Genomic DNA, 23,193 nt, shown 5'->3' on the forward strand with positions numbered 1-23,193 from the left:
TGAAAAAATAATAAAAATAATGTTTAAAAAAAAAAAAAAAAAAAGGGTCAGTACATGACCACAGTGGACTTAAAGGATGCCTACCTTCACATACCGATTCACAAAGATCATCATGTTTCTGTCATTGTCGAAGTAGCTATGGCTCTGCCCTGGCGGATTAGGGCCTTAGCATCCAACCATGAGCCTGGTTATGCAACACAATACAATAGTCCTCTTTTTTTATTTTTTTAGATCAGATTTTCAATAAGAAATAAAAAACTTAAGAAATTGGATATCAGAGGTTCTGTTACTATTGTACTTTAGTTTACTTTAGTTGAAACCAAATTTTTTAAACCACAGGGACTCTAGTTTTCTTCTTTATGCAATATGCCAAAGATACTGTATTTTGTGTTTACAACCACAGCTGCAGGAGCGGTGGTTGCAAGTTTCTCTTTGCATATCCTTTTCTTATCTTTTTTGTTGTTGTTGTATACCCTGTGTGGTATTTCCTGTGATTGTAACTACTTTTTCTTTTTATTTTTCTGAAAAAATAATAAAAATAATGTTTAAAAAAAAAAAAAAAAAAAAGGGTCAGTACATGACCACAGTGGACTTAAAGGATGCCTACCTTCACATACCGATTCACAAAGATCATCATCGGTTCCTAAGGTTTGCCTTTCTAGACAGGCATTACCAATTTGTAGTTCTTCCCTTCGGGTTGGCCACTGCCCCGAGAATTTTTACAAAGGTTCTGGGCTCACTTCTGGCGGTTCTAAGACCGCGAGGCATAGCGGTGGCTCTGTATTTAGACGACATCCTGATACAGGCGTCAAGCTTTCAAATTGCCAAGTCTCATACAGAGATAGTTCTGGCATTTCTGAGGTCGCATGGGTGGAAAGTGAACATGGAAAACAGTTCTCTATCACCACTCACAAGAGTCTCCTTCCTAGGGACTCTTATAGATTCTGTAGAGATGAAAATTTACCTGACGGAGTCCAGGTTATCAAAACTTCTAAATGCTTGCCGTGTCCTTCATTCCATTCCACGCCCGTCAGTGGCTCAGTGCATGGAAGTAATCGGCTTAATGGTAGCGGCAATGGACATAGTTCCATTTGCGCGCCTGCATCTCAGACCGCTGCAATTATGCATGCTAAGTCAGTGGAATGGGGATTACTCAGATTTGTCCCCTCTACTAAATCTGGATCAAGAGACCAGAGATTCTCTTCTCTGGTGGCTTTCTCGGGTCCATCTTTCCAAGGGTATGACCTTTCGCAGGCCAGATTGGAAGATTGTAACAACAGATGCCAGCCTTCTAGGTTGGGGCGCAGTCTGGAACTCCCTGAAGGCTCAGGGATCGTGGACTCAGGAGGAGAAACTCCTCCCAATAAATATTCTGGAGTTAAGAGCAATATTCAATGCTCTTCTAGCTTGGCCTCAGTTAGCAACACTGAGGTTCATCAGATTTCAGTCGGACAACATCACGACTGTGGCTTACATCAACCATCAAGGGGGAACCAGGAGTTCCCTAGCGATGTTAGAAGTCTCAAAGATAATTCGCTGGGCAGAGTCTCACTCTTGCCACCTGTCAGCGATCCACATCCCAGGCGTAGAGAACTGGGAGGCGGATTTTCTAAGTCGTCAGACTTTTCATCCGGGGGAGTGGGAACTCCATCCGGAGGTGTTTGCTCAACTGGTCCATCGTTGGGGCAAACCAGAACTGGATCTCATGGCGTCTTGCCAGAACGCCAAGCTTCCTTGTTACAGATCCAGGTCCAGGGACCCGGGAGCAACGCTGATAGATGCTCTAACAGCTCCTTGGTTCTTCAACCTGGCCTATGTGTTTCCACCGTTTCCTCTGCTCCCTTGACTGATTGCCAAAATCAAACAGGAGAGAGCATCGGTGATTCTGATAGCGCCTGCGTGGCCACGCAGGACCTGGTATGCAGACCTAGTGGACATGTCATCCTTTCCACCATGGACTCTGCCTCTGAGGCAGGACCTTCTAATACAAGGTCCTTTCAATCATCCATAAGATATGGCGTAAATATCTTTATTGGTGTGAATCCAAGAGTTACTCATGGAGTAAGGTTAGGATTCCTAGGATATTGTCCTTTCTCCAAGAGGGTTTGGACAAAGGCTTATCAGCTAGTTCTTTAAAAGGACAGATCTCTGCTCTGTCTATTCTTTTGCACAAGCGTCTGGCAGAAGCTCCAGACGTCCAGCCATTTTGTCAGGATTTGGTTAGGATTAAGCCTGTGTTTAAAACTGTTGCTCCCCCGTGGAGCTTAAACTTGGTTCTTAAAGTTCTTCAGGGAGTTCCGTTTGAACTCCTTCATTCCATTGATATTAAACTTTTATCTTGGAAAGTTCTGTTTTTGATGGCTATTTCCTCGGCTCGAAGAGTCTCTGAGTTATCTGCCTTACATTGTGATTCTCCTTATCTGATTTTTCATTCAGACAAGGTAGTTCTGCGTACCAAACCTGGGTTTTTACCTAAGGTGGTTTCTAACAGGAATATCAATCAAGAGATTGTTGTTCCATCATTGTGTCCTAATCCTTCTTCAAAGAAGGAACGTCTTTTGCATAATCTGGACGTAGTCCGTGCCTTGAAGTTTTACTTACAGGCTACTAAAGATTTTCGTCAAACATCTGCCCTGTTTGTCGTTTACTCTGGACAGAGGAGAGGTCAAAAAGCTTTGACAACCTCTCTCTCCTTTTGGCTTCGGAGCATAATACGCTTAGCCTATGAGACTGCTGGACAGCAGCCCCCTGAAAGGATTACAGCTCATTCTACTAGAGCTGTGGCTTCCACCTGGGCCTTTAAAAATGAGGCCTCTGTTGAACAGATTTGCAAGGCTGCGACTTGGTCTTCGCTTCACACCTTTTCAAAATTTTACAAATTTGACACTTTTGCTTCTTCGGAGGCTGTTTTTGGGAGAAAGGTTCTACAGTCAGTGGTTCCTTCCGTTTAAGTTCCTGCCTTGTCCCTCCCATCATCCGTGTACTTTAGCTTTGGTATTGGTATCCCACAAGTAATGGATGATCCGTGGACTGGATACACTTAACAAGAGAAAACATAATTTATGCTTACCTGATAAATTTATTTCTCTTGTAGTGTATCCAGTCCACGGCCCGCCCTGTCCTTTTAAGGCAGGTCTAAATTTTAATTAAACTACAGTCACCACTGCACCCTATGGTTTCTCCTTTCTCGTCTTGTTTCGGTCGAATGACTGGATATGGCAGTGAGGGGTGGAGCTATATAGCAGCTCTGCTGTGGGTGATCCTCTTGCAACTTCTTGTTGGGAAGGAGAATATCCCACAAGTAATGGATGATCCGTGGATACTGGATACACTACAAGAGAAATAAATTTATCAGGTAAGCATAAATTATGCTTTTTTGTAATTTAGGGGGTGTTAGCTTAGAGGTGTAGGGTGTTAGGTAGTTAAGTAGTGTAGGGGTAGTTTGCGTTGGCGGATTAGGGGTTAAAGAGTTAGGGAGCTTACTGCGTTAGTGGGTTGTGGCGGAAATTTCTCCTCTTTAATTTGTTCCAAGTGATCCATTTTACCTGCTGGAGTGTATTCAATTGTTTACAAGTATTTCCTTTCACACAGGTTTTTAGTAACTCGAAATACACCCGCATAGCATATTTAAAAAATTGTTTTAATGTTGTAACAATACACTTATAAATGTATTTTAATATTACATATAACACAGTTCTTTTTCACTGATAAATAGATCCACATATACATTTCTTAAATAGCGGTTAGCACTCCCATTGGGTTTTTCACAAAGATTATAGACTCACATAATTTATTTGTTTTTTAATTTGCATTATCCCCCGCACAGTTTAGGCAAATAGCCAACCATATACACTAAATAAGTCAAATTAAACACTGGTATATAACCACTGATAAGTCACGATCCCTACAACTGGCATAAGTGCCACTTTTCTTATTCCTTATATTTATATACTAGTTTATATTACCACATATTAGATTTGTGGTTTTTAAATTTGTATCCAACATTGGAAATAAACTTTATTATTGATTATCTGTTTCTTTTGCACATTTGGGAAATTTGTATCCTCACAATAAATTCTGATCCCTTTAGTTGGTAACAACGCCCCTATATCTCTCCCCTTTCTTTGAATTTTCATCCCTATAAGCTTGAAGGAACTTATACTCATAGGGTGTTTGGGATCCTTAAAGTACCAGCGCTCTACTCGCCCAAAACTAGAAGTATTTCCTTTACCCTTATATTGTTTTCTCTTGTAAGGTGTATCCAGTCCACGGGTTCATCCATTACTTGTGGGATATTCTCCTTCCCAACAGGAAGCTGCAAGAGGACACCCACAGCAGAGCTGTCTATATAGCTCCTCCCCTAACTGCCACCCCCAGTCATTCTTTTGCAGCTCTCGACAAGATAGGAAGTATCAAGAGATATGTGGTGACTTAGTGTAGTTTTTTTTTTCTCCAAAAGCTTTATTATATAATTCAAAAGTACAGAGTTTTTGCATCAAAGTCAATATAACATAACTTGACATCTATTTCCAGTAGTACAATGTTCTGAAACATATTTCTGTTACAAAATTATTTTATATCATTCTACCTCGCACTCGCAGTTTCTGTTAGCAAAGTTTTGAGCACTCTCTCGTCCCTCCTCTCGCCTCCAAGACTGGGTATTTCCCCCCGTCTCCCGGTATTGTCACCCATTATGTCAATCGGAATATATTTTCCTCACGGGTATAGTCTTTCTGCTGCACCCCTAGCTATGTCTATCATGGATGTCTCTGTCCTGGGTGTAAAATAGGTGGATGTGGGGAGGGATTTATGTCTCATATGTGAGAGAATTGGTATCTGCGCGCGGATAGATGGAGGGGGGAGGATGGAAGAGGGGGGTTACTGGGTTTATCTGTGTGCCTATGAGATGTTTGCATTACGTGTGTCTACTCCAAATTTGTAGCATAATTTTGTGTATGTCCACTGTGCCATTTCTGATGTGGTGGTATCTTTCTAATTGTATTAGCAACTCAATTTGTCTTACCCACTCCTGTTGTGTAGGAGATGTAGTTGTTTTCCAGTGTCGGAGAATTAGAACTTTTGCGCTATTCAGCAGTGTCATAAGCAGCTTTCTTTTTGCTGTGCATTTGATCTTGGGTAGCCCTGCATATAAAAGTACCATTTTCGGGTCTCTGGGAATTATAATCTCTAGTGTCTTATTGATACAGGCGAGGGTGTCCGTCCAGAATTGCCGGATCTCTGGACACTCCCACCATACATGCAGTACAGTGTCTTCCATCTCGCAACCTCTCCAGCACCTGCCCGGCGTGTTTGGATATAATTTTTTTAGTCTGCTTGGGGTGAGGTACCATCTAGTAGACTTAGTGTAGTTTTACCTTCAATCAAAAGTTTGTTATTTTTAAACGGTACCGGCGTTGTATTGTTTTACTCTCAGGCAGAATTTAGAAGAAGAATCTGCCTGGAGGTTGATGATCTTAGCGGTTTGTAACTAAGGTCCATTGCTGTTCTCACGCATAACTGAAAAGTATGGGAAAGACTTCAGTTGGGGGAACGGTTTGCAGAGTACCTGCTTTGAGGTATGTTCAGTATATTTATTTCTAGAGAGATGATAAGATCTAGAAAATGCTGACAGAGCCTTGTATAATTGAGGTAAGCCTGATGCAGTGATTTAACAACGACTGGGATCATGCTTACAAAAAAGGGTAATATTCATGTTAATACTCATATTTTTTAGTGACAAAACATTTACATGTTATATAGAAAAAACGTTTTTTCTCTGAGGGTGATAAATCGTTTTTTTTGGGGCCTAGTTTCCACATGGCTAGTCAGATACTCCTAGGAGTATTTTCTTAAGGCCCTCTGACATCGAGTGCATGGTGGGAGGGGCCTATTTTCGCGCTCTAGGGGGGGTAGTTATCAAGCCGTCAACCTCAAATACGCTGCGTATTCCGCAGCGTATTTGTGGCGAGGCTGATACGCCTTAGTTATCAAAGGCTCGAGACCGGCAAAAGTAGAATTTTGTGACGTAAGCTTCGATCCGCCGGACTCAGTCCGACACAGATCGATTCTTACGTCACTCCAGATGTTCCGCACACAAGTGCGGCACATTCTCACTACTTTTGCTAGCTATCAAAAAACTAGCAGGTACGCTCGGCACTTTTACGGCCCAGCGTACCTGGTTTTCAAAGCGCCAGCCTGGAGGCGGCGGATCCCATAGGAATCAATGGGAGTCTGACCATAGCGAAAGTACAAGTTCGCTGCTGACAGACATCCCATTGATTTCTATGGGAGCTGTCTACACCTAACACCCTAACATGTACCCCGAGTCTAAACACCACTAATCTGACCCCCCCTACACCGCCGCAACTAAATAAAGTTATTACCCCCTAAACCGCCGCTCCCGGAGCCCACCGCAAGCTACTCTATACATATTAACCCCTAAACCGCCGCTCCCGGAGCCCACCGCAACTATAATAAATGTATTAACCCCTAAACCGCCGCTCCCTGAACCCGCCGCAACCTATATTAAATGTATTAACCCCTATCCTGCCCCCCCTACACCGTCGCCACCTATAATACATTTATTAACCCCTAATCTGCCCCCCCTACACCGTCGCCACCTATAATAAATTTATTAACCCCTATCCTGCCCCCCACTACGCCGCCGCCACTGTAATAAAATTATTAACCCCTAAACCTAACCCTAACCCTAACGCCCCCTAACTTAAATATTAATTAAATAAATCTAAATAAATTAACTCTTATTAACTAAATGAATCCTATTTAAAACTAAATACTTACCTTTAAAATAAACCCTAATATAGCTACAATATAAATAATAATTATATTCTAGCTATCTTAGGATTTATTTTTATTTTACAGGTACCTTTCAATTTATTTTAACCATGTACAATAGCTATTAAATAGTTATTAACTATTTAATAGCTTACCTAGCTAAAATAAAGAGAAATGTACCTGTGAAATAAATCCTAACCTAAGTTACAATTACACCTAACACTACACTATACTTTAATAAATTATTCCTATTTAAAAATAAATACTTACCTGTAAAATAAACCCTAAGATAGCTACAATGTAATTAATAATTATATTATAGCTATCTTAGGATTTATATTTATTTTACAGGTAACTTTGTATTTATTTTAGCTAGTTAGAATAGTTATTAAATAGTTATTAACTATTTAATAACTACCTAGCTAAAAGAAATACAAAATGACCTGTAAAATAAATCCTAACTTAAGTTACAATTAAACCTAATACTACACTATCATTAAATTAATTAAATAAACTACCTACAAATAACTACAATTAAATACAATTACATAAACTAACTAAAGTACAAAAAATAAAAAAAGCTAAGTTATAAAAAATTAAGTTACAAACATGTTAAAAATATTACAACAATTTTAAGCTACTTACACCTAATCTAAGCCCCCTAATAAAATAACAAACCCCCCCAAAATAAAAAAAATCCCTACCCTATTCTAAATTACATAAATTTCAAAGCTCTTTTACCTTACCAGCCCTTAAAAGGGCCATTTGTGGGGGCATGCCCCAAAAAGTTCAGCTCTTTTGCCTGTAAAATAAAAATACAACCCCCCCCCCAACATTAAAACCCACCACCCACATACCCCTAATCTAACCCAAACCCCCCTTACAAAAACCTAACACTAATCCCCTGAAGATCATCCTACCTTGAGTCGTCTTCACTCAGCCGAGCCACCGATGGAACTGAAGAGGACATCCGGAGCGGAAGAAGTTAATCCTCCAAGCGGCGCTGAAGAAATCTTCCATCCGATGAAGTCATCATCCAGGCGGCGCTGAAGAAGTCTTCGATCCGGCCGATGTCATCTTCAAAGAGGCGCTGAAGAGGTCTTCTATCCGGGCGAAGTCATCTTCCAAGCCGGGTCTTGAATCTTCCTTCCGCCGACGCGGAACCACCTTCTTCACCGACGGACTACGACGAATGACGGCTCTTTTAAGGGACGTCATCCAAGATGGCGTCCCCTCAATTCCGATTGGCTGATAGGATTCTATCAGCCAATCGGAATTAAGGTAGGAAAATCTGATTGGCTGATGGAATCAGCCAATCAGATTCAAGTTCAATCCGATTGGCTGATCCAATCAGCCAATCAGATTGAGCTCGCATTCTATTGGCTGATCGGAACAGCCAATAGAATGCGAGCTCAATCTGATTGGCTGATTCCATCAGCCAATCAGATTTTCCTACCTTAATTCCGATTGGCTGATAGAATCCTATCAGCCAATCGGAATTGAGGGGACGCCATCTTGGATGAAGTCCCTTAAAGGAGCCGTCATTCGTCGTAGTCCGTCGGTGAAGAAGGTGGTTCCGCGTCGGCGGAAGGAAGATTCAAGACCCGGCTTGGAAGATGACTTCGCCCGGATAGAAGACCTCTTCAGCGCCTCTTTGAAGATGACATCGGCCGGATCGAAGACTTCTTCAGCGCCGCCTGGATGATGACTTCATCGGATGGAAGATTTCTTCAGCGCCGCTTGGAGGATTAACTTCTTCCGCTCCGGATGTCCTCTTCAGTTCCATCGGTGGCTCGGCTGAGTGAAGACGACTCAAGGTAGGATGATCTTCAGGGGATTAGTGTTAGGTTTTTGTAAGGGGGGTTTGGGTTAGATTAGGGGTATGTGGGTGGTGGGTTTTAATGTTGGGGGGGGGGTTGTATTTTTATTTTACAGGCAAAAGAGCTGAACTTTTTGGGGCATGCCCCCACAAATGGCCCTTTTAAGGGCTGGTAAGGTAAAAGAGCTTTGAAATTTATGTAATTTAGAATAGGGTAGGGATTTTTTTTATTTTGGGGGGGTTTGTTATTTTATTAGGGGGCTTAGATTAGGTGTAAGTAGCTTAAAATTGTTGTAATATTTTTAACATGTTTGTAACTTAATTTTTTATTTTTTGTAACTTAGCTTTTTTTATTTTTCGTACTTTAGTTAGTTTATGTAATTGTATTTCATTGTAGTTCTTTGTAGGTAGTTTATTTAGTTAATTTAATGATAGTGTAGTATTAGGTTTAATTGTAACTTAAGTTAGGATTTATTTTACAGGTAATTTTATATTTCTTTTAGCTAGGTAATTATTAAATAGTTAATAACTATTTAATAACTATTCTAACTAGCTAAAATAAATACAAAGTTACCTGTAAAATAAATATAAATCCTAAGATAGCTAGAATATAATTATTAATTATATTGTAGCTATCTTAGGGTTTATTTTACAGGTAAGTATTTAGTTTAAATAGGAATAATTTATTAAAGTATAGTGTAGTGTTAGGTGTAATTGTAACTTAGGTTAGGATTTATTTCACAGGTACATTTCTCTTTATTTTAGCTAGGTAAGCTATTAAATAGTTAATAACTATTTAATAGTTATTGTACATGGTTAAAATAAATTGAAAGGTACCTGTAAAATAAAAATAAATCCTAAGATAGCTAGAATATAATTATTATTTATATTGTAGCTATATTAGGGTTTATTTTAAAGGTAAGTATTTAGTTTTAAATAGGATTCATTTAGTTAATAAGAGTTAATTTATTTAGATTTATTTAATTAATATTTAAGTTAGGGGGGCGTTATGGTTAGGGTTAGACTTAGGTTTAGGGGTTAATCATTTTATTACAGTGGCGGCGGCGTAGTGGGGGGCAGGATAGGGGTTAATAAATTTATTATAGGTTGCGGCGGGTTCATGGAGCGGCGGTTTAGGGGTTAAACTATTTATTTAGTTGCGGAGAGGTGCGGGATCAGCAGGATAGGGGTTAATAATTTTATAATAGAGGGCGACGGTATAGGGGGGGCAGGATAGGGGTTACTAGGTATAATGTAGGTGGCAGCGGTGTCCGGGAGCGGCGGTTTAGGGGTTAATACATTTATCAGAGTTGCGGCAGGGTCTAGGAGCGGCGGTTTAGGGGTTAGTAACTTTATTGAGTTGCGGGGGGCTCCGGGGGCGCCGGTATAGGGGGTAGAACAGTGCAGTTTAGTGTGAGTGCTTAGTGACAGGCTAGCAATAAAGCTGGGAAAAAGCCGAAGGGCAGCGAGATCGGATGAGTGATAACTGTCACAGTCCGCTGCTCATCGCCCCGCGGCTTTTTGACAGCTTTATTTGATAACTTAGGCGTATTTTTTCAGGTCCGCGGCGGCGAAGGTAGGCGAGCTTAGGCGGACGTATTGGGCCGGCGAAGCCAGAAAAGTAGACGGCTTGATAACTAGCCCCCTAGATGCACAGTTCATATTCAGACTGAGACATCCAGCTTCCCTAAAGGAGTCCTCTGGCATCTGAGGACCACTATAGAGGGCTTATTCCTTTCCTAAATCGCATTTGAGGGCAGGTAGGAGCCACAGCAGAGCTGTGGCAAGGTCTTTATTAACGTTGCAAGTGGGTGCAATGCTGCTTTAGTCCCTTATACACACTGAAGAGTTTACTACTTTTTAACACTGTTTTGCAGTTTATGTGATAGTTTTTTTTTCTCTTAAAGGCACAGTACAGTTTTTATTTATTTGCTGTTTCACATTTATTAAAGTGTTTTCCAAGCTTGCTGGTCTCATTACTAGTCTGTTAAACATGTCTGACATAGAGGAAACTCCTTGTTCAATATGTTTAGAAGCCATTGTGGTGCCCCCTCTTAGAATGTGTACCAAATGTACTGAAATTTCTATAACTTATAAAGACCATATTATGGCATTTAAAGATTTATCACCAGAGGTTTCTCAGACTGACAAAAGGGAGGTTATGCCATCTAGCTCTCCCCACGTGTCAGAACCTATAACTCCCGCTCAAGTGACGCCAAGTACATCTAGCGCGTCCAATGCGTTTACCTTACAAGACATGGCGGCAGTTATGTATCATACCCACACAGAGGTATTGTCCAAACTGCCAGGGTTACAAGGAAAGCGAGACAGCTCTGGGGCTAGAACAAATACAGAGCTTTCTGTAGCTATGTCCGATATACCCTCACAATGCTCCGAATCCGTGGCAAGGGATTTGCTATCTGAGGGTGAGATTTCAGATTCAGGGAAGACGTTACTTCAGCCTGATTCTGAAATCACAGCCTTTAAATTTAAGCTTGAACACCTCCGCTTATTGCTCAGGGAGGTTTTAGCAACTCTGGATGATTGTGACCCCATTGTAGTTCCAGAGAAATTGTGTAAAATGGACAAATACTTTGCAGTGCCTGTTTACACTGATGTTTTTCCAGTCCCTAAGAGGTTTTCGGAAATTATTACTAAGGAATGGGATAGACCAGGTGTACCGTTCGCTCCCCCTCCTGCTTTTAAAAAGATGTTTCCCATAGATGCCGCCATACGGGACTCGTGGCAGACGGTCCCTAAGGTGGAGGGAGCAGTCTCTACCCTAGCTAAGCATACAACTATCCCCGTCGAGGACAGTTGTGCTTTCTTAGATCCTATGGATAAAAAATTGGAAGGTCTCCTTAAGAAATTTTTTATCCATCAAGGTTTTATTCTCCAGCCTCTTGCATGCATTGCCCCAGTTACTGCTGCAGCAGCTTTTTGGTTCGAGTCTCTTGAGGAGGCTCTACAGGTGGAGACCCCGTTAGATGATATTTTAGACAGGATTAAAGCTCTCAAGTTAGCTAATTCCTTTATTTCTGACACCGTTTTTCATCTAACCAAACTTACGGCTAAGAATTCAGGTTTTGACATTCTGGCGCGCATGGTGCTATGGCTTAAGTCCTGGTCAGCAGACGTTACTTCAAAGTCTAAGCTTCTTAACATCCCCTTCAAAGGACAGACCCTATTCGGGCCGGGCCTGAAGGAGATAATTTCTGATATTACTGGAGGAAAAGGTCATGCCCTTCCTCAGGATAGGTCCAATAAATTAAGGACCAAACAGAATACTTTTCGTTCATTTCAAAACTTCAATAGTGGCGCAGCTTCAGCTTCCTCTAATGCAAAACAAGAGGGAAATTTCGCCCAGTCCAAACCAGTCTGGAGACGGAACCAGGCTTGGAACAAGGGGAAGCAGGCCAAAAAACCTGCTGCCGCCTCTAAGTCAGGATGAAGGAGTAGCCCCCGATCCGGGACTGGATCTAGTAGGGGGCAAACTTTCTCTCTTCGCCCAAGCTTGGGCAGGAGACGTCCAGGATCCCTGGGCATTAGAGATTGTTTCCCAGGGATATCTTCTGGACTTCAAAGCTTCATCTCCAAAGGGGAGATTTCATCTCTCTCAATTATCTGTAAGCCAGATAAAGAGAGAGGCATTCTTACGTTGTGTTCAAGACCTACTGGTTATGAGAGTGATCCACCCAGTTCCAAGGGAGGAACAGGGGCAGGGCTTCTATTCAAATCTGTTTATAGTTCCCAAAAAAGAGGGAACTTTCAGACCAATCTTGGATCTCAAGATCAACTTCAAGATGGAGACTATCCAAACCATCCTCCCTATGATTCAGGAGGGTCAATTTATGACTACCGTGGACTTAAAGGATGCTTATCTCCACATTCCGATTCACAGAGATCATTATCAGTTCCTCAGGTTCGCCTTCCTAGACAGGCATTACCCGTTTGTGGCTCTTCCCTTCGGGCTAGCCACGACACCAAGAATCTTTACGAAGGTTCTAGGGTCCCTACTGGCGGTTCTAAGGCCACGAGGCATAGCGGTGGCTCCTTACCTAGACGACATTCTGATACAGGCGTCGACTTTTCAAATCGCCAAGTCCCATACGGACATTGTTCTGGCCTTTCTGAGGTCTCACGAGTGGAAGGTGAACGAAGAAAAGAGTTCTCTCACCCCTCTCACAAGAGTTTCCTTCCTAGGAACACTGATAGATTCAGTAGTAATGAAAATTTCTGACAGAGGTCAGGTTATCAAAGCTTCTAACTTTCTGCCGTGCTCTTCATTCCATTTCTCGGCCGTCAGTGGCTCAGTGTATGGAAGTAATCGGCCTTATGGTAGCGGCAATGGACATAGTTCCGTTTGCCCGCCTACATCCCAGACCCCTGCAACTTTGCATGCTCAATCAGTGGAATGGGGACTACACAGATTTGTCCCCTCTGCTAAATCTGGATCAAGAGACCAGGGATTCTCTTCTCTGGTGGTTATCTCGGGTCCATCTGTCCAGGGGAATGAGTTTCCGCAGGCCAGAGTGGACTATAGTGACGACAGATGGGCTGGGGCGCAGTCTGGAATTCCCTGAAGGCTCAGGGTTCGTGGACTCGGGAGGAAGCCCTTCTTCCGATAAACATTCTGGAACTGAAAGCGATATTCAATGCTCTTCAGGCTTGGCCTCAACTAGCTGCAGTCAGGTTTATCAGATTTCAGTCGGACAATATCACGACTGTAGCCTATATCAACCATCAGGGGGGAACAAGAAGCCCCCTGGCAATGTTGGAGGTTTCAAAGATAATTCTATGGGCAGAGGTTCACTCTTGCCATCTCTCAGCTATCCATATCCCAGGAGTAGAGAACTGGGTGGCGGATTTTCTAAGTCGGCAGACTTTTCATCCCAGGGAGTGGAAGCTCCATCCGGAGGTATTTCCCCAGCTGATCCAACTATGGGGCAAACCAAAACTGGATCTGATGGCGTCTCGTCAGAACGCCAAGCTTCCTTGTTACGGGTCCAGGTCAAGGGATCCCCAGGCAGTGCTGATAGATGCTCTAGCAGTGCCCTGGTCCTTCAGCCTGGCTTATGTGTTCCCACTATTTCCTCTCCTCCCTCGTCTGATTGCCAAGATCAAGCAGGAGAGAGCTTCGGTGATTTTGATAGCACCTGCGTGGCCACGCAGGACTTGGTATGCAGATCTGGTGGACATGTCATCCTTTCCACCATGGACTCTGCCGCTGAGACAGGACCTTCTACTCCAAGGCCCATTCAAACATCCAAATCTAATTTCTCTGCGGCTGACTGCTTGGAGATTGAACGCTTGGTTTTATCAAAACGTGGTTTCTCCGAGTCGGTCATTAATACCTTGATTCAGGCTCGAAAGCCTGTCACCAGGAAAATCTATCATAAGATATGGTGTAAATATCTTCATTGGTGTGAATCCAAGGGTTACTCATGGAGTAAGGTCAGGATTCCTAGGATATTATCCTTTCTCCAAGAAGGATTGGAGAAGGGATTGTCAGCTAGTTCCTTAAAGGGACAGATTTCTGCTCTGTCTATTCTTCTGCACAAGCGTCTGGCAGATGTTCCAGACGTTCAGGCATTTTGTCAGGCTTTAGTTAGACTCAAGCCTGTGTTTAAACCTGTTGCTCCGCCATGGAGTTTAAATTTAGTTCTTAAAGTTCTTCAAGGGGTTCCGTTTGAACCTCTGCATTCTATAGATATCAAGCTTTTATCTTGGAAAGTTCTGTTTTTGGTAGCTATCTCTTCGGCTCGAAGAGTTTCAGAGTTATCTGCCTTACAGTGTGATTCCCCTTATCTGATCTTCCATGCAGATAAGGTAGTTTTGCGTACCAAACCTGGGTTTCTTCCTAAGGTGGTATCTAAGAAGAATATCAATCAGGAGATTGTTGTTCCGTCACTGTGTCCTAACCCTTCTTCAAAGAAGGAACGTCTATTACACAATCTTGACGTGGTTCGTGCTTTAAAGTTTTATTTACAAGCTACTAAAGATTTTTGTCAAACATCTGCATTGTTTGTTGTCTACTCTGGACAGAGGAGAGGCCAAAAGGCTTCGGCATCTTCTCTTTCTTTTTGGCTGAGAAGCATAATCCGTTTAGCTTATGAGACTGCTGGCCAGCAGCCTCCTGAAAGAATTACAGTTCATTCCACTAGAGCGGTAGCTTCCACATGGGCTTTTAAAAATGAGGCCTCTGTTGAACAGATTTGTAAGGAGGCGACTTGGTCTTCGCTTCATACTTTTTCTCAATTCTACAAATTTGATACTTTTGCTTCCTCAGAGGCTATTTTTGGGAGAAAGGTCTTGCAGGCAGTGGTACCTTCCGTTTAATTTATGCTTACCTGATAAATTTCTTTCTCTTGTGGTGTATCCAGTCCACGGCCCGCCCTGTCACTTTTAAGGCAGGTGTTTTTTATTTTGTAACTACAGTCACCACTGCACCCTATAGTTTCTCCTTTTTTCTTGTCTTCTGTCGAATGACTGGGGATGGCAGTTAGGGGAGGAGCTATATATTCAGCTCTGCTGTGGGTGTCCTCTTGCAGCTTCTTGTTGGGAAGGAGAAGATCCCACAAGTAATGGATGAACCCGTGGACTGGATACACCACAAGAGAAAGAAATTTATCAGTTAAGCATTAATTTTTGTTTTTTCAAATAGTTGATTTAGCCTGTGGTGTCCACACCTATTCTGAAAGTTTCTGGCCTTAGGTCCAAGCTATAAATAAGTTGTGTAAACATAGCCAGCAGAAGAAATTACACCCCCAGTGGGGTAAAGAAGAGATAAGGGGTTAATAGGGTAGGTTGCATTGGGGGTGAGGACGCATAAGGGGTTAATAGTTTAGTATTACATTTATATCCAATGTTTAAGTGATACGCATTGTCATGTATAATGCATATTATTTTAAGTATGGCATCTAATTAAAAATGTAGTTATTTTTGATTATTTCTGTTATTTTAAGCATAAATGTATAATTTAAATTACATATTTATGTTTAAAATAATAAAATGAACAATCAAAAATAACTACATTTTAAATTAGATACAATACTTAAAATAATATGCATAATACATGACAATGCAAATCATTTTAGCATTGGATATAAATGTAGCAACATAGCTGCTATAGTTATAATTTGGAGTTTTTTTGTATACTTTAATAGTCAGGTAGATTGCAGACATTATGTAGGTGTAAGCGTTCTTTTGGAGATTCAATCAGCGTATCATGTCCGACAGACATTGCTGAATGTGGACAGCATACGCTCTCCACATTCAGCATTGCACCAGCTGAGCTGCTGGCACAATGCCGCCCCCTGCAGATTTGTGGCCAATCGACCGCTAGCAGGGGGTGTCAGTCAACCCGATCATATCAGATCGGGTTGATTGCTGTCCGCAGCAAACACGGGGCATCAAGCTTCATACAGAGCTTGATAAATAGGCCCCCTAGGGGTAGATTTACCAAGGTTCGAGCGGACATGATTCACTGTAGCATATGCTGTCTGAATTTAACATTGCACAAGCATTTCTGGTGAAATGCTTGTGCTATGCCGCCCCCTGCTCACTCGCGGCCAATCATCCGTTTAGTATTAGATCGGGATGACTTCAGTCCGTCACCAAAAAGGTACAGATTAAGCTGGTGATCAAGCCAATTCCTCATCCCTGGAATCTTGGTGTTTTTGGTTTTGCAGGCTCCTCCTTTTGAGCCTATGCATAAGGTGGATTGTAAGCTTCTTTCTTGGGAGGTTTTGTTTCTGTTTGCTATCTCTTCTGATAGAAGAGTTTTGAATTGTCTGCTCTTTCTTGTGATCCTCCTCTTCTCTTTCATCAGGATAAGGCAGTCTTAAGGATTACATTTGATTTTTTTGCCTAAAGTTTTGTCCTCAGAGACTATCAGTCTGGACATTGTTGTCCCTTTTTGTGTGTACTAATCCCAAGAATGCTTCAGAGAGATCTTTATTTTATTTATGCTGCTAAAGATTTCAGGCAAGCTTCTATTTTTTGTTAACTTTTCTGGTTCTAGGAAAGGACAGAACATTTCTGCTGTTTCTTTGGCTCCTTGGTTGAAACATTTGATTTATAAGGCTTACTTGGAGTCAGGTCAGCCTCCACCTAAACAGATTACTGCTCATTCTTCATGGGCTTTCAAATTTACAAGGCAGCTATTTGGTCTTCTTTGCATACATTTACTAAACTCTACCATTTTGATGTTTTTTTGCTTCTTCTGAGGCAGCCTTTGGTAGGAAAGTCTTTTCAGGCAGTTGTTTCAGCTTGGTTTATTTCTGTCTGTTGGTTACTTTTAATTGCATTTGAAAAATGCTCTTTTTGTGTTCTTTTGGGGTTGTGAAACTAGTTTCTCAGTGAAAAAAATGTTTCTTTATTCCCACCCTATGGGGCCTATCTATCAAGCTGTCAACCGCAAATACGCCGGAATTCCTGCGGCGTAATTGTTGCAAGCTTGATCCTACCTAGTTATCAAACCCTACAGACCAGCAAATGTTGAAATTCGTGATGTAACATATGATCCGCCGGTCTCAATCCGACGCAGATCGATGCTTACGTCATTACAGATGTTTCGAATACACATTCGGCTCTATTTGACACCTTTTCCCAGATATCAAACTTTAAACAGATACGCTTGCGGCTATTCTGGCCCAGAGTACCCGGTTTTCAATCCGTCACCCTGTAGGCCGCTGTTGCCATAGAAATCAATGGGAGTCTGAAAGCAGCGAAAGCTTATGTTGGATGCTGCCAGATATCCCATTGATCTATATGGTTGAAAACAAGTTATGTTTACACCTAACACCGTAACATAAACCCTGAGTCTAAATACCCCTAATCTGCCGCCCTTGACATCGCCGACACAAATAAAATATATTAACCTCTATCCCGCCGCTCCCCAACACTGCCGCCACTAAATAAAGTTATTACCCCGCAAACCTCTGGCCTCCCACATCACCACCACTAACTAAACCTATTATTATATTCAAATGAAATCACAGAGAGGTTTCTCAGTAGAGGCTATAATGCAGGACAGCTAGACATTGCAAATCCAATCCAATCAGCCAATAGGATTTTTTCACCTTAAATTCTGATTGGCTGATAGAATTCTTTCAGCCAATCGGAATTCAAGAGACACCATCTTGGATGACATCATTTAAAGGAACCTTCATTCTTCGTTAGTCGTCGATAGAAGAGGATGCTTTGCGCCGGTTGTCTTGAAGATGGAGCCGCTTCGCGTCAGAAGGATGAAGATAGAAGATGCCATCTGGATGAAGAGGACCACTGTAAATGGATCTTCAGGGGTTAGTGTTAGGTTTTTAGGGCCCATATACAGAGATGGCAGAAGCTCTGTTTATTCCAAGAAAATTGTTTGTGACGAAAGGAGACTTAATCTCCTGCAACGGAAACGTTTTTCACTGTAAGAGCAATAAAATTGTGGAACTCATTACCAAAGGAGGTAGTGAATGCCAATACCCTAGATACATTTAAAAATTGTTTGGATACATTTCTGTCTATAAACAAAATTCATGGATATGATTGCTAGTATTAAATGGATCACCTTTTCGTGGGATTATTTAAGCTTAACTGAAACTTTTTGTATATATTTTAGATTTGTATAGGTTGAACTAGATGGACTTCGGTCTTTTTTCAATCTCATCTACTATGTTACTATCTAAATTATTATTATTGCTTAGTCATGTCAAATTCCACAGCACTGGTAAAGCACATAAAAAGCAGACAAAACAAATAATGAAAATACATTGCAAGGTGGTTGTTTTTTTTTTTTACTAAGTGTAATGAAACATATCACAAATGTAATGGGGCTTTAAAAAGGAAACTGATTGTCACTTCCTGTATTTTATTAATGGTAGATCTGTTTACAGCAGAACAAAACATATCCAACCTACCTGTGATATCAAAGTGTCGCAGGCGCCTGCTAATCCCACCCCGATAGCAACACCAGAAACGTTTATAACCTGCAAATAGAAAAACTGGTTTGTTCTCAGAGGCATTTTACAGCAAAAGCAGGCAAAGTAAACAATAAATGTATAGTAACAATGATGTTATATTTTAATTAATTTAATTAATGTATGTTAATTAAATTATGTGTTGAATGTCCTTTTAAAAAATACCTCCATATGGAGGATCAGTTTAAACAGTTTATTACGCACTACAGGAGAATGGAAGCAATGCAATACTTCCAAGTCTTTTTAATGTCAAGTGAGTTGAATTGCCCACAAAGCAATGCAAGCAGCTGCCCAGGGGCTGCTTCTGTAATATGGTCACCCGCCTGGCTAGTTCAGTGCTAAAACTACATAACGCACTACTATTTTACATTCTGTGCTCTGCACACTTAACTTTCAGATATAGTTAGAGGCCGTCTTGATCAAAGAATATTCTAAAGGCCTTGAAGAGTAGTGACAACATCACGTTCACCTGCGTTGAAAATTTGGGTACTATCTAATTAGCATTTTCCTATTGGTATTGATCGCAGTTAACCATACTGCTGCTTCTCCAAATATGTTTACCTCTGGGGAGCCCATGTAAGGAGTGTCAGTGGGTTTAGATTGTCCTTGGTTTCACTTTATAAAAAGAGTAGCGAACTAAAGCCGGCCAATACTTTGCCAGTATTTATCTTATATATGGTGTGCAGATGCCATAGCCTAGGGATGCAAATCTAGCCTAGAATTGTCAATATTCATTGTCATTAGATCACTCAGAACATACCGAAACTGCCAGAGATACAGCATCCAGTTCCACCTTCCCCAGGTGTCCGCAGAATATGGAGCTCACTATACTTATCATGAAGACCATGAGCTGTGAAAGGAACTGCACAGGAATGAAAAACAGTTAGACATTGTGCTGAATCATTACTAAACATAGCTAGCATAAGCTTACTATCCTATCAAGCTATCTGTAATAACCTAAAAAAGTCTTTACTGATCATGTAGACATGGGCTGTGATCTGGAAAATTAATCAGATTTAGGGTCTACAAAGCAAAAGTATAGTTATCAGATTCCTGCTAAAATGTTTTTTTCTAAATGAATTTACTACACCACCCTGAAACTGCTTAAGTGATCAGCTAAATATATTTCATTGTATATTACAAATGAAAAACATTAAATAATAAATCACTTAGGCAATATGTTTCATCATATTCTACTAGACTTTAACCCCTTAATGACAACTGACGTACCAGGTACGTCATTCAAAAACTAACAGTTAATGACAATGGACGTACCTGGTACGTCAGTTGTCTAACAGAGTGCTGGAAGCGATCACAAATGCTTCCAGCAGCTCTGAGGGTATTGCAGTGATGCCTCGATATGGAGGCATCCTGCAATACCATTTTACAAGCCCCCGATGCAGAGAGAGCCACTCTGTGGCCCTCTCTGCACCGGTAGCGATGGTGCCAGTGTCCGCCGGGGCTGAGGGTGCGCGCGCGTGCGTGCACGAGGGGTGATGTGCACGTGAGCATGCACGGGGGCGCTTGCACGTGCACCCATTAGCCACACTGACACCAATGAATGAGGGCAGAAAGGGGAAAAAAAAGGAAATTTTTTTTTTAAATATAAAAGGGTCTGGGAGGGGGAGGAGGTGGGGGTGGGGGTATTGTGGGGGGGGCTGCTACACTACAGAAATAGTAGTAAAAAATAAAATAAAAATACTTTTTGGGGGTTTTTTTGGGGCCAAACTGGGTACTGGCAGACAGCTGCCAGTACCCAAGATGGCGGTAATTAGGTAGGGGAGAGGGTTAGAGAGCTGGAGGGGGGATCAGGGAGGTTGGGGCTAAGGCAGGGGTCCATCACAGCTAAAATATTTTATCATTTTTATTTAAAAAAACAACAAAAAAAACCTCTTATTTAGTACTGGCAGACTTTCTGCCAGTACTTAAGATGGCGGGAACAATTGTGGGGTGGGGGAGGGAAGAGAGCTGTTTGGGAGGGATCAGGGGGTGGGATGTGTCAGGTGGGAGGCTGATCTCTAAAATTAACCCTGCAAGCTCCCTACAACCTACCTAATTTAACCCCTTCACTGCTGGGCATAATTAACGTGTGGTGCGCAGCAGCATTTAGCGGCCTTCTAATTACCAAAAATCAATGCCAAAGCCATATAAGTCTGCTATTTCTGAACAAAGGGGATCCCAAAGAAGCTTTTACAACAATTTCTGCCATAATAGCACAAGCTGTTTGTAAATAATTTCAGTGAGAAACCTAAAATTGTGAAAAATGTAAAGTTTTTTTTTTATTTGCTCGCATTTGGCGGTGAAATGGTAGCATAAAATATACCAAAATGGGCCTAGATCAATACTTGGGGTTGTCTACTACACTACACTAAAGCTAAAATTAACCCTACAAGCTCCCTAATTAGCCCCTTCACTGCTGGGCATAAAACACGTGTGGTGCGCAGCGGCATTTAGCGGCCTTCTAATTACCAAAAAGCAACCCCAAAGCCATATAAGTCTGCTATTTCTGAAAAAAGGGGATCCCAGAGAAGCATTTACAACCATTTGTGCCATAATTGCAGAAGCTGTTTGTAAATAATTTCAGTGGGAAACCTAAAGTTTGTTACAAATTTTGTGAAAAAGTTAACTTTTTTTTTTTTTGATCGCATTTGGTGGTGAAATGGTGGCATGAAATATACCAAAATGGGCCTAGATCAATACTTTGGGTTGTCTTCTAAAAAAAAAAAAATACATGTCAAGGGATATTCAGGTATTCCTGACAGATATCAGGGTTCCAATGTAACTAGCGCTCATTTTGAAAAAAAGTGGTTTGGAAATAGCGAAGTGCTACTTGTATTTATTGCCCCATAAATTGCAAAAAAAGCAAAGAACGTGTAAACATTGGGTATTTCTAAACTCAGGACAAAATTTAGAAACTATTTAGCATGGGTGTTTTTTGGTGATTGGAGATGTGTAACAGATTTTGGGGGTCAAAGTTAGAAAAAGTGTGTTTTTTTCCATTTTTTCCTCATATTTTATTATTTTTTTTTTTAGTAAATTATAAGATATGATGAAAATAATGGTATCTTTAGAAAGTCCATTTAATGGCGAGAAAAACGGTATATAATATGTGTGGGTACAGTAAATGAGTAAGAGGGAAATTACAGCTAAACACAAACACTGCAGAAATGTAAAAATAGCCATTGTCATTAAGGGTAAGAAAATTGAAAAATGGTCCGGTCATTAAGGGGTTAAGCTCTTTGGGGAAAAATCTATTACCCTTAAATGTTAGGTTACTTGGGGTAAAATATCTCATAATGCCTAAGGACTGTAATGCAGGGTTTTACATTTTATTTTTCAATTTAAAGCTCTTTGGGGGCAGTACCTCCCATTATATGAAAATATTAAAAACTCTGTGCACTTGGTGTCACAACACCACAATATTGTAAGCTCCTTAAGCAATATCTCCCAATAGGTTAAAGCAAAAAGAGGGCGCCTCATAGTGTGGTATGTCCTATGCAAAGGAGTATAGGGGAATGGTAAATAAAGGCTTACCGGACTGAGATGCACTGTGCTGTGACCAGTGCTCACTGGTTGTCTAGCTCTTAACAGCGGCTAGTCAACTGTTCCATGAACCGCTGCAGGAACCAGCTTGTCGTCAATTCGGTGTGTATAAAGATGTCAGCTGCAGCTGCAAATAAATCCAACAACTTCCCAGGGAGGTATAATAAATATAAACGCTTTATTAGATTGCAACGCGTTTCTCGACTACAACTAGTCGTTTCATCAGGCAGGTTAAAAAAAGCGAATAAAACACAATGTAATTACCGTGATTAAATACACTTGAAAAGTTAAAAACGGAAGTTGTCAGAGAATAATAAAACCAATTAAAACACAGGTAACAAAGTCGGTCTACAGGTACCCGTATATAAGATGTTAAGGTGTGCAGATTGGTATAAGCAATTTTATTGGCAAACGAAAAAAAAGCTACATTGGACAGTTTGTTTGCAAAAAATAGATTTCACTATACAACGAAATACTTAAACCTGTAATATCAATATAGATAAAAAATACATATAATAAGACAAAATAAAACAAAAATCCTTTGTAAAGAAAACAAATATTAGCCAAAATTTTGGTAACGTTTGAAAAAGTTTTTAACTTATAATAGAAATCAGAAACAAACTACCCAATACTATAATTGAGCACTGCTAGTTTTACAGATGAGAAGTATATTCTAGTTAATTAACTTAGGAAAAATTTGATATAAGTCTGTGTGTTAATGGCTAGATTGTATTGATAATCTAACAAAACTAAATATATAGCCTCATTAGAATTACTGACTGCATATAATAAAAGATAAGAAAGAGGTGGACCTAACTTGGCCCCGTAAAATACCAAGGGGGGGGGGGGGGAATTTCTTTATATATACACTGGTCAGTGAAATCGTCAAACAAAAAATATTGGGCAACCATAAGATTGTATTGGGATAGGTGTATACATAATGGAATAAAATGTGTATGTATGTATGCGCATTAGAAATGGGATAAACAGGGAAAATGTGGTGTTAAGATAGTAATATGTGCCTAGAAAATAACCAAATGTATCCTCAAAATAACTAGTGTTTCT

At 40.9% G+C, this 23,193-nt stretch overlaps 1 protein-coding gene across 1 annotated transcript in view; it reads right to left on the bottom strand.

The window, feature by feature from the left end:
• Positions 1-23,193, bottom strand: part of LOC128642753 (multidrug and toxin extrusion protein 1-like) — a 433,625-nt gene that overhangs the window by 287,261 nt on the left and 123,171 nt on the right. Inside the window, exons 3-4 of the mRNA XM_053695544.1 lie at positions 19,346-19,447; positions 18,526-18,594 (exon numbers count right to left, since the gene is read on the bottom strand). Coding sequence (XP_053551519.1) covers positions 18,526-18,594; positions 19,346-19,447 — 171 coding nt within the window. The remainder of the gene's footprint in view (positions 1-18,525; positions 18,595-19,345; positions 19,448-23,193) is intronic.

Source organism: Bombina bombina, chromosome 12 (genome assembly GCF_027579735.1).
Source record: "Bombina bombina isolate aBomBom1 chromosome 12, aBomBom1.pri, whole genome shotgun sequence".
NCBI lineage: Eukaryota > Metazoa > Chordata > Amphibia > Anura > Bombinatoridae > Bombina > Bombina bombina.